The 16313-nt window shown below is 35.1% G+C and overlaps 1 protein-coding gene and 1 long non-coding RNA gene across 3 annotated transcripts in view; one reads left to right on the top strand and one right to left on the bottom strand.

Annotated features, from left to right (window-relative positions):
• Positions 1-16313, top strand: part of LOC123538136 (dnaJ homolog subfamily C member 13-like) — a 113755-nt gene that overhangs the window by 72082 nt on the left and 25360 nt on the right. For both annotated transcript variants that reach the window (XM_053530488.1, XM_053530487.1), the window contains exons 38-40: positions 9727-9843; positions 10334-10690; positions 10866-10979. In XM_053530488.1, the coding sequence (XP_053386463.1) occupies positions 9727-9843; positions 10334-10690; positions 10866-10979 (588 nt within the window). The remainder of the gene's footprint in view (positions 1-9726; positions 9844-10333; positions 10691-10865; positions 10980-16313) is intronic.
• LOC128550758 (uncharacterized) lies at positions 3490-9708 on the bottom strand. Its single transcript, XR_008368424.1, has 2 exons — positions 6061-9708; positions 3490-5955 (listed from the first exon to the last, which is right to left on the bottom strand). It is a non-coding gene; the product is annotated as an uncharacterized LOC128550758 (long non-coding RNA).

The following is a 16313-nucleotide window of genomic DNA, read 5'->3' as shown; positions in this document are numbered from 1 at the left end:
ATGAAAAGGGGCAGAGCAAATGCACAGTAGAAGTATATCAACCAATGTGCCCTAGTCATAAAGGAAAGCATATATAACATAATATTGATTAAGTTTTTAGCTCATCTGAGCACGAAGTGCTCAAGGTGAGCTTTTGTGATCGCCCTGTGTCCATCGTTCGTCATCCATCCGTCGTCAACAATTTGACTGTTAACACCCTAGAGGTCACAATTTTGACGGGTCATCTGGGGTCAGAAACTAGGTCACCAGGTCAAATCAAAGGAAAAGCTTGTTAACACTCTAGAGGTCACAATTTTGGCCCAATCTTAATGAAACTTGGTCAGAATGTTACCCTTAATAAAATCTTTGACGAGTTCGATATTGGGTCATCTGGGGTCAGAAACTAGGTCACCAGGTCAAATCAAAGGAAAAGGTTGTTAACACTCTAGAGGTCACAAATTTGGCCCAATCTTAATGAAACTTGGTCAGAAAGTTACCCTCAAAAAAATCTTGGACGAGTTCGATATTGGGTCATCTTGGGTCAAAAACTAGGTCACCAGGTCAGATCAAAGGAAAAGCTTGTAAACACTCGAGGTCACAATTTTGGCCCAATCGTAATGAAACTTGGTCAGAATGTTACCCTCAGTAAAATCTTGGACGAATTCGATATTGGGTTATCTGGGGTCAAAAACTAGGTCACCAGGTCAAATCAAAGGAAAAGCTTGTTAACACTGTAGAGATCACATTTATGACTTTAACTTCATGAAACTTGGTCAGAATGTTAATCTTGATGATCTCAAGGTCCTTTGTGAATCTGGGTCATGTAGGGTCAAAAACTAGGTCACCAGGTCAAAGGAAAAGCTAGATAACACTCTAGAGGCCACATTTATGACCATACCTTAATGAAACTTGGTCACAATGTTGATCTTGATGATCTTTAGGTCAGTAGGTCAGGTGAGCGATACAAGGCCTTCATGGCCCTCTTGTTCTTTATTTTCAGCTTTAGAAAATATCTTGGTGATGTCACTCAGTGTACAGCACTTTGAATATTACTCTCCTATCTAATATATCAGAATAAGAATGTCCTCAAAACATTTCACCAATATGGGCATATTTTTATGACCCCACTTTGGGGGTGGACGGGGAGCATATAGACCTTGTCCGTCCGTCCGTCCTTCCGAGAATGTGTCGCACCTAGCTCCAAAAGTATTCGATGTAAAGTCACAAAACTTTACAGGAATGTTGGTCAGCATGTGTAGTTGTGCACCTGGGGTTTTGCGTCCGGATTCATTCAGTCGTGTAGGAGTTATGGCCCCTGACTTAGTTAAAAATTGTTCATTTTAATGTTGTGTTGCGCGTAGCTCCAAAAGTATTTGACCTAGAGTCACCAAAGTTTACAGGAATGTTGGTCAGCATGTGCATTTGTGCACCTGAGGTTTTGCGTCCAGATTCATTCAGTTGTGTAGGAGTTATGGCCCCTGACTTAGTTAAAAATTGGTCATTTTAATCTTGTGTCGCGCATAGCTCCAAAAGTATTTGACCTAGAGTCACCAAAGTTTACAGGAATGTTGGTCAGCATGTGCAGTTGTGCACCTGGGGTTTTGTGTCCGGATTCATTCAGTCATGTAGGAGTTATGGCGCCTGACTTAGTTAAAAATTGGTCATTTTAATGTTGTGTCATTTTAATGTTGTGTCGCGCGTAGCTCCAAAAGTATTTGACCTAGAGTCACCAAAGTTTACAGGAATGTTGGTCAGCATGTGCAGTTGTGCACCTGTGGTTTCGCGTCGGAATTCATTCAGTATTGTAGGAGTTGGTGGGGGCATCTGTGTCCCATGGACACATTTCTAGTTTGTTTTGAGAAGTATGCATGAAATTTTTTTTGAAAATTCTTTTTGTTATTTAAGAGGAAGCTAAGCTCAGCACTCACAGATTATTTTTAGAGATTAAACCGTGATGGTTTCAAATCATTTAACCTGTGTTTAACACAACAAAAAACTGAAGAGATTCAGTTTTAAACTGAAAATTTTGTTCATTATTATGATGGGTCTCAAGGAAAAGCCCAGTTGGAAACAGGCAATAATTAGAAGTCTGAACAGAGATATGTTTTTGGCATTAGAAGAGAACAAAGTTCATACATTTTATTATCGAAACATTAGACCTTTATGTCTGGGTATAGGTTTATACAGAGATTTTTAAAATAATCTTTTTAGTTATGCTAAGTTATGACTTAAGGAATGTTTTTGTGAAATCAGATATTCATACAGTTTTGTTATTATTTTAGGACTTCTCAAGGAAATAACTAGCAACATTATGTAAGCGATAATACTTTATTCCAGGTCAACACTTCAACATACAAACAAGTTACACCAAAGGGTACTGAACAAAATTGTATATCAATCATATTAATAAGTGGCAGAAAAGGCCGCATGATATCAGGCCCACTGACTGACGAGCAAGCAAGCGCATGTTTTCAATAAATTGATTAAAATAGCAACTGCGGACTTGTGAAACTAGGAATTACGCTACGTAGTAATGGGCAAAACCTAGTTCACACTGTAAACTGACCTATCCGTTAACCGACATAGCGGTAACACACTTTAAATCGACACAGCTGTTAACACACTATAACCGACCTAGCGGTTAACACAGTTTAACCGACCTAGCGGTTAACACACTTTAAACCGACCTAGCGGTTAACACTTTAAACCGACCTAGCGGTTAACACACTTTAAACCGACCTAGCGGTTAACACACTTTAACCGACCTAGCGGTTAACACACTTTAACCGACCTAGCGGTTAACACAATTTAACTGACCTAGCGGTTAACACACTAAAGTGTTAACAGAGCTAGCTGTTAGTATCACTTTAACAACAGACAAGCAACCAATGGTTCGATATACTGTCAACCGACCTAGCAGAATACATCACAACAACATACAACCGTAGAAAAAGTTGTCACACTTAAAACTGCCATAGTAGCATACATCTCTCCTGCTATGAAACTAACCCGTGTGTTGTAAAATTATCCCCGTTTAGTTGTATTATGACAATAACATACACATTATTAACAAAAATGTTAATCGGATTTAGGCAAAAGCAGTTAGGATAATTTATGGGTGCAGACGACAACCCAAAATACGTAAGGAGCATTGTGACCATAGTCACCCATAGTACAGCAAGTTGAAATCTACAAGATCTCAATTATCACTGCAAAAACTGCCTTATCCACTCAAATGTTTGATTTAGGTAAATAACTCCTGGCAAATTTAGCATGTACATGTAGACGCCAAAACTTAAACTACTTAAGGAGCATTGTGACCACAGCCACCAAGTTACCAAGGACAAGGAGCATTGCGACCGTAGTCACCCGTAGTATACTAAAGTTAAAATCTACAAGATTCAACGTATCAATGAGATGAAATTAGGCTTGAATTGGATAACTGATGGTAAATACACATGCTTACTCTATGTCAGTTGGAGATCCTTATCAGTGCGACAGAATCCTAAATTAATGTATATAATAGTTTACTTAATCTTAAAAGTTAAATCATTGCATTTATCTTTTCATTTTCTACTCAATACATTCAGAGGTAACAACAGAATCATAAGAAATAATGTTTCCAATTATATATAGAACTGAAACTTCGTAAAACATTTTTCCAGGAAAAGGATAAATATCAGAATGATTTCATATTCAAATCAGTAACTTTTTTTTTTTTTTTTATAAAGAAGAATAGCATATTTGGCTACAGCCAATCTAACATGGTCCTAAAACATAAATATGCAAAAGTCCATCCAAAATATGTAACATAGACGGTAATGTGAATGACATGAATCAGAATAACTTATTATGAACAAGTTAGTTCTTCATGGCATAAACAGTAAATAGTGCAATGAACAGAGATTAAGCAAAATAAAATCATGTACAAGTTTTATTTGTAATCCGCGCACCAAAACCCTAAAAACTCTTTGAGAGAAAAGTACGGGAAAGCGTTGGATTACATGACCTGGCTGACTATGCAATTTATATAACATATAAAAGTACATCAGTTGAATTTAGGAAACATTGATTACTCAAAGTTCATACTGCCCAAAGTTCATTGCACTATTTATGCAACTTTCAACATGTAAAAACAAATATAGCTAATTCACACAATATAATCAGTATAATTGCAACTGAACATCCCCGAAATGAAGCATGGAATAATATTGTCACTGCTGAAAAAGTATTTTATGTTTATGTGAAGACCATTACTGAGACATCCCTTGATTAATTGTTCTTCGATATTAAGGAGCTGACGCTTCTTGGTTTCCATTTGCGTAAGTCTATTGATAAAACTACATTTGAACAAACATCTTTCCAGTCTCGGCTTAATTACTTATATTACTTATATTAGTGTTTTCTGTTACACATGTTAGTGTTACAAGTTATTAAAACACTTTTGCAAACAATAAGTAATACATATTACTATAAGAGAGTATATTTATATTTCTCCTCTTGCTATTGTAATATTGTCATCTTACTCACTGTCCTGTCATGACATACTAAGCTAATGTCCTGGTAAGTGCCACTGCAGCTGATATTTCTTGAACAATTCCTTTTGTATGTCTCCTAGTTTTGTTACAGGCAATTACTGTTTGTTTGTGACAAGGCCTGTCCCAATAGACAAGGTGTGTCTAATTTGTATATAAGTTTTAGGATTCCAGCGTTTGTGAATTTTCCTGCTTTGTGAAATTGTGATGGATCAAATGGAAAGTTCATGTTAAAACAATTATTGTGACATTTGTAGCTGTTGTTAATTAAAGTCATTCTAGTTTCTAAACTTGTTGCTTTCAAGTTTCTATTCCACATTCCCAGAGGCTTTGGATAAATTTGATTTATACAATCCACTTGACTAGCTTAGTAATTTAGCTTGTATGTATATCCGTGTTAAACAGGCATCACGTAATGGTTTTAAATATTGTTTGTACTCCTTCCCTTTGTGCTTGGTATACCATTTGTGGGTGGTATATTGTCCATTTTTATTTACTGACTGTTCACAACTTTCCTTCCTTACTGCATAAACAGCCTGAAAATATATAAAACTCCACCGGCAGTATACTGCAAAATACATGGATATTAAACATTGTAAATAACAAAATATGTCACCATACATGTACCAGCTACTCTACTAAAAACAAACTTGTTAAACTGATCTCGAATAATTTAAACTATGCTCCATACTATACAGAGACATGTAACTGCCAAACACCTGCAATCCCGAACCATTTAAAACAGATCAATTTTGCATCTTTTTTTATATATATATAATATTATAGGTTGCAAATGGTGACCTACTAGATATTCACTGACATGTACCACTAACAATATGACAAGTAAATGGCATGGCACCTAAATGGGAGTGGCGGGTGGGATTTTGAAACCATTTCATTTTCTGTTGGTTGTACACATGCCGACTATTGACTGACCAGTGGTCACACACTAATGATTACTGTATACGGAAAATGCCGAGTGTATCCAAATACCAAATTTAATTTGGTAACCTTGGATACACACCAAGCTTGATGCGCCAAAATAAATGTTATTATTTAATATTAATAAAATAATAAGTCTTATTTTAGGACTTCTCAAGGAAATAACTAGCAACATTATGTAAGCGATAATACTTTATTCCAGGTCAACACTTCAACATACAAACAAGTTACACCAAAGGGTACTGAACAAAATTGTATATCAATCATATTAATAAGTGGCAGAAAAGGCCGCATGATATCAGGCCCACTGACTGACGAGCAAGCAAGCGCATGTTTTCAATAAATTGATTAAAATAGCAACTGCGGACTTGTGAAACTAGGAATTACGCTACGTAGTAATGGGCAAAACCTAGTTCACACTGTAAACTGACCTATCCGTTAACCGACATAGCGGTAACACACTTTAAATCGACACAGCTGTTAACACACTATAACCGACCTAGCGGTTAACACAGTTTAACCGACCTAGCGGTTAACACACTTTAAACCGACCTAGCGGTTGACACTTTAAACCGACCTAGCGGTTAACACACTTTAAACCGACCTAGCGGTTAACACACTTTAACCGACCTAGCGGTTAACACACTTTAACCGACCTAGCGGTTAACACAATTTAACTGACCTAGCGGTTAACACACTAAAGTGTTAACAGAGCTAGCTGTTAGTATCACTTTAACAACAGACAAGCAACCAATGGTTCGATTACTGTCAACCGACCTAGCAGAATACATCACAACAACAACAACATACAACCACCAAAAGATTGTAACATTAAATCTGACCTATATTTTACAAGAGCATGCGCCTGCCTGCTCGCCCAGTCATAGAATTTTCCGCCACAATAAATTTGAAAAATTTATTCCCCCAAAATTCTAATGACTTACTACAAACCTAATCAAAGTTGTCTTAGAAACTTGCAGCCTTTGACAACTTCTGTTTATTTCAAAATTAATGATGATGACTATGACATCTTTTATCCTGCTTTATCAGGCTCTTGCCTTCAGGACAAAGTCAGCTATGTTGCCCAATTACTTGATCCTGTACTAACTGTATTCATACTGATACCCATTTTTTATTATTATTATTATTATTATTATTATTATTATTAATGATACTTATGGATGTTCTAACCGACATAATGACAAAATATAAATTGTCTAATGCACAAATTAGGCCTTGAATGATATTTCGTGCGCTCTATTTCTGATGTAAACTTTGTGTTATTGTTTCTTTTTCATACAGTTAAATTTTTCATACAAACAGTTAAAATTAAAGTAAAGCAATGATTCAATAATTTCTTTTAATTAAAGCCCTTTAATCACATCCAATTTATATATTTACCATTAATGGTGAAACAGTTTCTGTTTCAATTGTAACACGATAATGTGGAATTCAAGCTCCGACCCGTCACTACTACAAAATTTATATTACAATCATTGCCCTATTTATTTTTATTTTTTCAATTTATTTTTAAACCAAACTGAATCATGGAAGATTTTTGTTACTGTTTTTGCTGTTATTGTTTTCTTTTTGTTGTTTATAAATTATAGACTCATCGCATAAAAGACAAATTGAAAATATCAAAAACAGACAGACTGTTTGTCATGCAAATTCGCAAGATTGTCACACTTAAAACTTTCACATAACGAACCTTACTCTTAGAATAATACTTTTGTTTAGTTACTAACATTTCTTATTATTGTACGCTAGATTATTTGTGACTGCCAACCTAAATATGTATGTATATTAAATGCTAAAATTGTTTTTAATTGCTTAACTATAATATGTTTTGGGATTTTATGTTTGCAACATTGGACTAATGAATTTACGGTTTCCTCCATATCCCTTAAATTTACCTGTTTCAAAACATTATATATTATTTAAGCTGCGATCATGAGACCACAGGCACAGGGACCAGTTCTTTGCCCAATCATCCCATTAAATGTGAATCAGGCTTAAAAGTTCGCACATGAAACACATTGATTTTGCCTGTAATAGTACCATTGTCTTGCAATATAAAACTTGGTGTTGGTACCATATTAAATACAGAAATTTGTAATACATAAGTTAGAAGTTGAGCATTTTCGCACTGTAATAAAAATTGAACAGACTTTTTACAATATGTGGTTATGCAGAGTGTATTTCCTTAATAAGCAAATTTGTTATTATTCAGTTATCCTGCTTATATAGAGTGTAGAAGTGCAGTTATACTAAAGCTAATTTGTAACATGACAAAGTAAATAGAAACTGAACTGGGTGACTGCATGATTAAACCATGCCATCCAATTTAGCAGAGATAATATTATATGCTAGATGTAAAAGTATCTACAAAAGAAACATTAGAACCAAGTGATCATGCTAAATATTTATTAATTAAGAGAATATGCTTAATAACTGCCGACAAAATTACTGCCTGTACGAAATTACCATCCCTTCCTCCTATGAAGACCGATTGAAACGACTGAAGTGTACAAATACTGACCTCAAATAAAATTTATCTATATATTCAATTAACATACACAAAATTAAATTATTCAGCCATAAAATTACATGGATTTCTTTCAAGGCAAGTACTTATCTGCCAGATTATTGTAGTGGATAATCGTGTCGGAATGCTATGCTCATTTATAAGTTAACAAAATTGTGTAATTGATAATAATGTTGTTATATACGATATAGTCTTTGTAACTTTCCCCATGTGAAATTATATTTGTATAAGCAGCTAAATTCTCCCCCAGAATTCTCTATCACTGATCTTACTAAAGGCCTAGGACATGCTAGTCCCAGTAATTGTACTCAGGCCTTGAATATTGTTATATATATATATTATTATTACTTTTTTGACTGGTAAATATTCAACGTAAAATATCAGAATGTAAAATCGACCTACCCGAGGTCTCATTATTTAGACTAATAAGGACACGCAGGATGTCTATTAAATTAAAATGCAAGGCAGTAAACAAATGGCAAATTAAAAACTTCAATAATGACATTTACCTCAGATCGTTGTGCCTTAATTCTGACCACAGACAGAGTACTGTGATAGGCGGCATTAATATCATTGATCACAAGTGTTTTGTTTCTTTTTACAATACATGTACAGTATCTCCATACAAACATTCTTTCAGACTCTACGAGTATAAAATTAACAATTACTTAAATGAAATTAAATCCATATATTTTCCTGGCAATTACCCTATTACGTAAGTTCATTAAACCAAGTTTTTTAATACTTCTATCCTGGCCTAAACATGAGTATTGAAACCGTAGTTATCTTTCCTATGTAGTAAAGTAAACAACAACAATTTCCGAGTACAAACAATTTGTAATCCATACAACATTTAATTTAGATAGACAATAGCCCGACCTGATAGGAAAACATGTCTATCTAATGATATAATCCATACCTATCCCACATAATAACAATAATCTATATTTTTCTAACAGGCATTTACCAACGAGACTTCGCGTGTTTATCTGACTAGCAAATTTTCGGATAGACATAATCGGACAGCACGACTAAAACGACAACTTAGCGAATTTCCTCGGACACGTACATTTACATTTATGATTTAAGAGAATACATTTTGTCTAAGTAGTTGGTTGCACGTAGAATGATTCTAATGAATGACGTGTGTCACCAATGTAATTAATTTTATTACGAGTATACGACCACCGAGAAATTATTGGTTCCCGAGAAAATACGAAACATTCATTATTTCTACTAGGTTACAAGTGGCACCAAACTTTTACTTCAAATGTATGTTTTATACAGCTGCAATATTCTTAACAATGTTAATGCTAGATGCCATGCCATTTTCATAAACTCAATTGTGATTTCACGAGTGCGAACAAACAAAAATTTCGAGGATAAAAATTACCTTTGAAATCCTGGTTTTCGCCGCCAATATCCATTATTACGATAATTGACAGCATTTTGTAACAATGCCAGACCAAGCTAAGCATTCTACTTGAAGCAAAATAACGATGTTGACAGATATATTTTGAAACCATTTCATTTTCTGTTGGTTGTACACATGCCGACTATTGACTGACCAGTGGTCACACACTAATGATTACTGTATACGGAAAATGCCGAGTGTATCCAAATACCAAATTTAATTTGGTAACCTTGGATACACACCAAGCTTGATGCGCCAAAATAAATGTTATTATTTAATATTAATAAAATAATAAGTCCTATTTACAGGTGTGCATCAACATATCAAGGTGCTATTCTGTAGCTTCCCAGTTCAAAGGATGTAGAGAGAGGATACAGGAGGAACCTACCATCATTCGGGATTTATGTAGAATTTTGTATTACAAGGTTAATAGTTATTATCTAGTTGTCTTTCACTATAAATTCTGTTGAGAACCAGTTCTAACATAGCTTGAACTTAATTAAACATAACTTTAAGGAATGATCTCATCTCCCACCTCAGTGGACTCTTCATGTTGTACCCAGTTACTAAAGGTGGAGCACTTTTGTCAGTAGTATTTGAATGTATAATAAAATGTAATATTACCATTGCAATTCTATGTGGGGAAAAAATATAAATATGAAAAGTAAGCAAGGTTGAGGAGACGGAACTAACTGTTAAATTATTGTTATTTGTGGAGACTCATTTTTGTTGGTTTTGACTGTGACAATGAACAAATACTAATATCAGTAAAAAAATATATAATCGCCATTACTTTTATCTTTAAATATAAAATTCTTGTATTCACTTCCCTTTGAATGAGCTGCAATGAAATTTTATGTTGAGCAAAACATATTGTCTTACAGCGTCTTACATAATTATTTCTCTGTATTTCAGAACCTGACCAAACTATGTACAGTAGTAGCGGACTGTATAAGTGCATTCTGTGTTGACTTTTACCTCCAGTCTCAGTTGTTTCAAAGTGGTGTATTATGGCATTTGTTACTCTATTTATTCAATTACGATTACACGCTCGAAGAATCAGGAGTTGAAAAAAGTGATGAAACGAATAAACAAGAAATTTCTAATCAGTTAGCAAAATTGTGTATACGAGCTTGTGCCCGGCTTGGAGGATATTATGTTCAACAGGATAAAGAAGAAAATCCGCCTGATAATCCGGCAGTGAAGAAATCATTGTCAGCCATGTTGACACCTTATCTGTCTCGGAAATTAGCCAACCAGGAATCAGCTGAAGTTAGTATATTTCTTATCTATTATCAGTTCTTCTCTTCGACTAATACAGTAGCTACTGAGTAAAGTAAAAACATCTTCTAATTTTATACCCATTATTTATGTAAAATGTAGAATAAAATGTCTATTAAATAAAGCTGAAAAAAGTAAATGCCATTGTTTATGTATTCGATTACAGTTGCTGAAAATACTCAACAGTAATACGGAGAGTCCCTACCTGATCTGGGATAATGCTACACGAGGACAGTTAACAGAATTCCTTGCTGATCAGCAGCAACAGATGATCAAAACTGTAAGTTATTACTTGAAATATGTTTTCATTTATATAGATTGTTGAAAAAGTTAATGAAACCTTTACTTTAAATTACACTTTTGCAAGTGTATTTAAAGTGTGTGGTTAATAAAAATATTGACAGGGTAGTCAGGTTTTGTTTGATGTGCCAGAGGGTCTCATGGCACTCACTTACACAACTCCAATGTAGACATTCAAGCCACTTTCATTCTTTTTAGCTCACCTGAGCCAAAGGCTCATGGTGAGCTTTTGTGACCGCTCAATGTCCGTCGTCAGTCGTGTGTTGTCCGTCGTGTGTCCGTAAACATTTTCTAAAAAAAATCTCCTTCGTTGAAAACTACTGGGCAGAATTACACCAAACTTCACAGGAATGATCCTTGGGTGGTCCCCTTTCAAAATTGTTCAAAGAATTGAATGCCATGCTGAACTCTGGTGAAAACTTTAAAAATCTTCTTGTCCAAAACCGTAAGGTGTAGAGCCTTGATATTTGGCATGTGACATTATGTAATGGTCCTCTATGAAGATTGTTCAGATTGTGTCCCTTGGGTTAAAAGAGACCCCCCTTGGGGGGGTGGGGGGAGTCCCAAGTTCTACATAGACTTGTATAGGAAAAAACTTTGAAAATCTTCTTGTCTGAAACCGCAAGACCTAGGCCTTTGATATTTGGTATGAAGCATTGCCTTGTGGTCCTCTACCAAGAGTGTTCAAATTATGCCCCTGGGATGAAAAGAGGTCCTGCCCCGGGGGGTCTCAAGTTTTACATAGACATATAGGAAAAATCTTTAAAAATCTTCTTGCCTGAAACTGCAAGGCCTAGGCTTTTGATATTTGGTATGTGTCATTGTCGTGTGGTCCACTACCAAAATTATTCAAATTATGCCCCTGGGATGAAAAGAGGCCCTGCCCTGGTGGTCCCAAAGTAAACATAGACTTATATAGGGGGAAAAAAAAAATATTCTTTTCTGAAAGTTCAAGGCCTAGGCCTTTGATATTTGGTATGTAGCATTGCCTAGTGAATTTCTAACAAGATTGTTATAATTATGCCCCCAGGATGAAAAGTGGACCAGCCCTGGGGATCACTTGTTATATGAGTTATATAGGAATAAATACTTAATTATCAGAACATAAATTATTTCCTAGGCTGTTTCATTATAATTGCCTGATGACCCCAAGCTATTAGGGATCACTTGACTGTGACCTTGACCTACTGACCTACTTTCTTGTTTTTTTAAGATACAGCCTTGAAATTTGGATGACATGTACAGTTTTGCATACCAATCTTAAAACTGACTTTCAGTGATCATGAATGTGACCTACAGACCTACTTTCTAATATTTTAGCATCAGTTTGCTTATGAAACGTGGCTCATATTACTCAGGTGAGCGATTCAGGATCATCATGACCCTCTTTTTGTAAGAATTAGGAGTGGACCTTTTTGATTTTGGATCAGTGTTTTAAAGGGTATGGTCACAGTCATAGAAACAGTTTTAGTTATTAACTGAAAATTACTCATAGTCCTAAAAATTATGTCCTTTTGTATGGCTGTATAATATAACTGTAACATAAACTAAGCATATTCATCATTAAAAAAAATGACTTGATATTTTTAGCTCAATTGAGCACCAGGGTGAGCTATACAGATCACTCAACATCCATCCATCTGTCGTCTGTCCGTCCACACTTTTCTTTTAAAGTCATCTCCCCTGAACTGATGAAAGTTGATGAAACATGGCCTGGGTGTTCCTTGCATGGTCCTCTACCAAAGTTGATTCCATGCACAATTCTGGTTGCCATGGCAACCAAAAGGGAAAGCTTTAACAATCTTCTATGTTCAGAGCTTAGATATTTGGCATGTAGCATTGTCTAGTGGTCCTCTTCCAAAGTTATTCAGATCATGCACCTTTGGTCAAAGTGTTTTACATAGACTTATATAAGAAAATCTTTGGAAATCTTCTTCTCTTAAACTGTAAGACCCAGGGCTTAGATATTTAGCTTGTAGCATTGTATAGTGGTCCTCTACCAAGTTTTTTCAAGTCATTCCTCCGGGGTAAAAACTGGGGTTCACTTGTTTAACATAGACTTATATAAAAAAATATTAAAAATCTAACTCTCTAAAATCCCAAGGCCATGAGCTTAGATATTTGGCTTGAAACATAGTGTTGTGGTCCTCTACCAAGTTTGTTGAAATTTTACCTCGGGGCTCAAATTGGCCGCACATATCATACCAAGGGCTGGGTGGGATGGGGCACTTGCCTTCTTGTCCACCTCAAGGCCTAAAGCTTAAATATATGGCACATAACATTTTATAGCTATACTCTACCAAGAAATCATGTACCCATTTGAGTCATGCGAGTGATATAGGGTCATTATGGCTATCTTGGTCTTTCAGAGGTTGTTCTAAATAAGAGCAGAAAGAGAAAGTTTTAATAATAATAATACTAATAAACATAATTTTTTTTTTAAAAAAACTGTGGTTTTAATTTTTATTTATCATTCTGTTATTATTATTATATTATTATAGTTAGATTATTTCTTATCAGCATGATCAGCCTAATACATAATTCTTGAAATACTTGAATGTAAAGCAAAATCTGGGCTTTACGTTTCATTTTTAGCTCGACTATACGAAGAATAGGGAAGCTATCCTCCTCGCCCCGGCGTCGGCATTAGTGTGAGCGTCACACAAATGTTAAAGTTTGCGTACCACCCCAAATATTTTCAAAGTCCATTGAGATATTGCTTTTATATTTTGCATACTTGTTTACCATCATGACCCCAGTCTGTAAAAAGGAGGAGACAACTCTATCAAGCATTTTGACTGAATTATGGCCCCTTTTCAACTTAGAATAAATGTTAAAGTTTGCATACCACCCCAAATATTTGCAAAGTCCATTGAGATATTGCTTTCATATTTTGCATACTTGTTTACCATCATGACCCCAGTCTGTAAAAAGGAGGAGGCAACTCTATCAAGCATTTTGACTGAATTATGGCCCCTTTTCGACTTAGAATATGCTTATTATAATGTTAAAGTTTTACTCATTGCTTATATTATACTATCAAGCACTGAGAATAGTCGAGTGCGCTGTCCACTGACAGCTCTTGTTTTGAAAGTGAACTTTATACTTTGGTTACTTAAACATCCAGTCTGTAAACAACAGCAGGGCGTCAAGTTACCTATATTTACCTATATTTTAGCCCTCTACCTATAATAACCTATAAAATCCTATATTTTGCCAAAATACCTATAAATACCTATAATCTGGAAATTTTGTGGTAAGCAAGGAATACAAAGGTCATTCAAACCATTAAAAAAGAAGTAATTCTATGATAATTGAGTTTATAAATATGCTGTTACCTTTTAGGCATTGAAATTTGTATTCCTTTCAGGTGTAGCGACCCTGCCCTGCCCAGCCCAGCTTTAGGAAAGCTTTAAGTAATGGAAGTTCTTTTTTCAATTGGAACATTGTATTAACAATGTACTGATACATGTTGTTAGCAATATGGCTTGGTTTGCCTAATTCCCTGTTAAACTGATTTGAGTACCAGTATTGGTAAAGTTTTGTCTGTTGGTGAATTAATAGTTTATTATGAAAGTAAGATATATGTTAAAATGTTATTTGTTTAAAATCATAAAAGTAGCCACTTTTTCTGTTCCTTTGTATTTTATGTTTAATAAAAGAGAGTGCTGGTAGGTAGTGGAGGAGGATAAAACACTTGTCTGACTTGTTTTCTTCATTATAAGCAACCTATATAATCCTATATTTCTGGCCCCCAAATACCTATATTTCAGGATCCTACCTATATTTTTGACTCCCAAAAGCACTTGACGCCCTGCAACAGCAACAAGAAGCTGAGAGTACACAATAGTGTTATTCCAACATGCTAATCATACTTAACATCTCAATTCTGTCTTTGAACTGAAAATTATTGTAATGATGTTTTACTTAATGTTGGAATTGCCATGTTAAATGAAATTATCCAGTTCATTTTTTTCCATTTCATTTATGCAGATTCTTTGTCCCTTCTGTTGAAGAACAGTCTGTGTATTTTCTGTTTATTGTTTTTCAAAATTAAATAAGTGCCCAAAGAAATAATAACATAGGGTGGCTTGAGTACCTGGGCTAAATCAAGCAATACATGTGGTCCCATGTTGTGTTCTTTACTTTTGCTATGTTTTGGTTGCTTGAAGCCCTGAATAACTCAAGCATTGTGCTCACCACCTTGTGGCTTCCTTTTACTGTACATTTCCTTCTCAACAATTGAGACTTTGCAGTGTTGTAAAGTTTCTTGTGACCAGTACATTGAATATGTACTGTGTCTTTGCCATGTAAGAATGTAACTGCATGTTAAAAATGTCATAGTTAATACAATATTGCAATAACATTAAATTTGAAATCTTAACACATGGGGTCAGTCAGGATGAATAGCTGTGAAGTTGTCCTGATTTACCAGAAAATGTTGTTTTGTGGCATTCATTTTTATCCCAGAAACAGCAACAAATAAAAGCAGTTTTTTGCCTTGATCGTTTTCCTGTGAAAAAGGCACAGTCTGCCTGAGTGCTGCATTTACAAGTAGTCAGATTTATTTCACCTTTGTTAAAGTTCTCAAAGTTCACAGTTTGGATTGTGTCATTCTCTGCATGCAATGATATTAGCATTGTCATATTCTCATGTCTGTAAACATTTTGTATTTTACCTTCAGTTGTCATAGTTACAACACAGTTTGCCTTTCTGTCTGTGATACAGATTAGTGCCTTTGCTTCATGAAATACAATATAAGCAGGTTGTTGGAATATCTTGCCCCCTGTTTGATCTGATGATATATTCTGAATGACTGTACCCATCATATCAAGAATCAGAACTTTGGCAGGTCTGTTGCAAGCAACAATCAGCTTTTCCTGAGCATATTCTATACCCTCACACCTAGCATCAACACTTATGTCTTTACTTACTGTAATCTTTTCATCTGCAACAGATAGAATTTTAATTTTCTTTTCATTAGGCATTGTAACAGCAAACTTGTTTTCATCAATCTCGGCAATATCCCAGGGGCAAGATGTTAGTATTTCTTCTGAAACAAACCTGCTTTTCTCTTCAATATATAATCGGACACGGTTGTAGATGGTATCTAGGACAATCAGTTTGCTGTCCAATAAAGGGACTCCTCTGGGCATTCCATATTCAGGATAATTTCCATATGAACTTTGCAGACCCTCTGCTGGTTCCCCTTCCCCATGTATACACAGCTCACCAAGGGCATCAATATTCTTAAGCATGCTTGTCAAAAATTCATTTGGAACAAAAGAATATTTTCTCACTTTGTTATTCTTCC

The sequence above is a fragment of the Mercenaria mercenaria genome, chromosome 18 (assembly GCF_021730395.1).
Source record: "Mercenaria mercenaria strain notata chromosome 18, MADL_Memer_1, whole genome shotgun sequence".
Lineage (NCBI taxonomy): Eukaryota > Metazoa > Mollusca > Bivalvia > Venerida > Veneridae > Mercenaria > Mercenaria mercenaria.
Note: the sequence above shows the minus strand (reverse complement) of the source record. Positions and strands in the feature narration are given on the sequence as shown.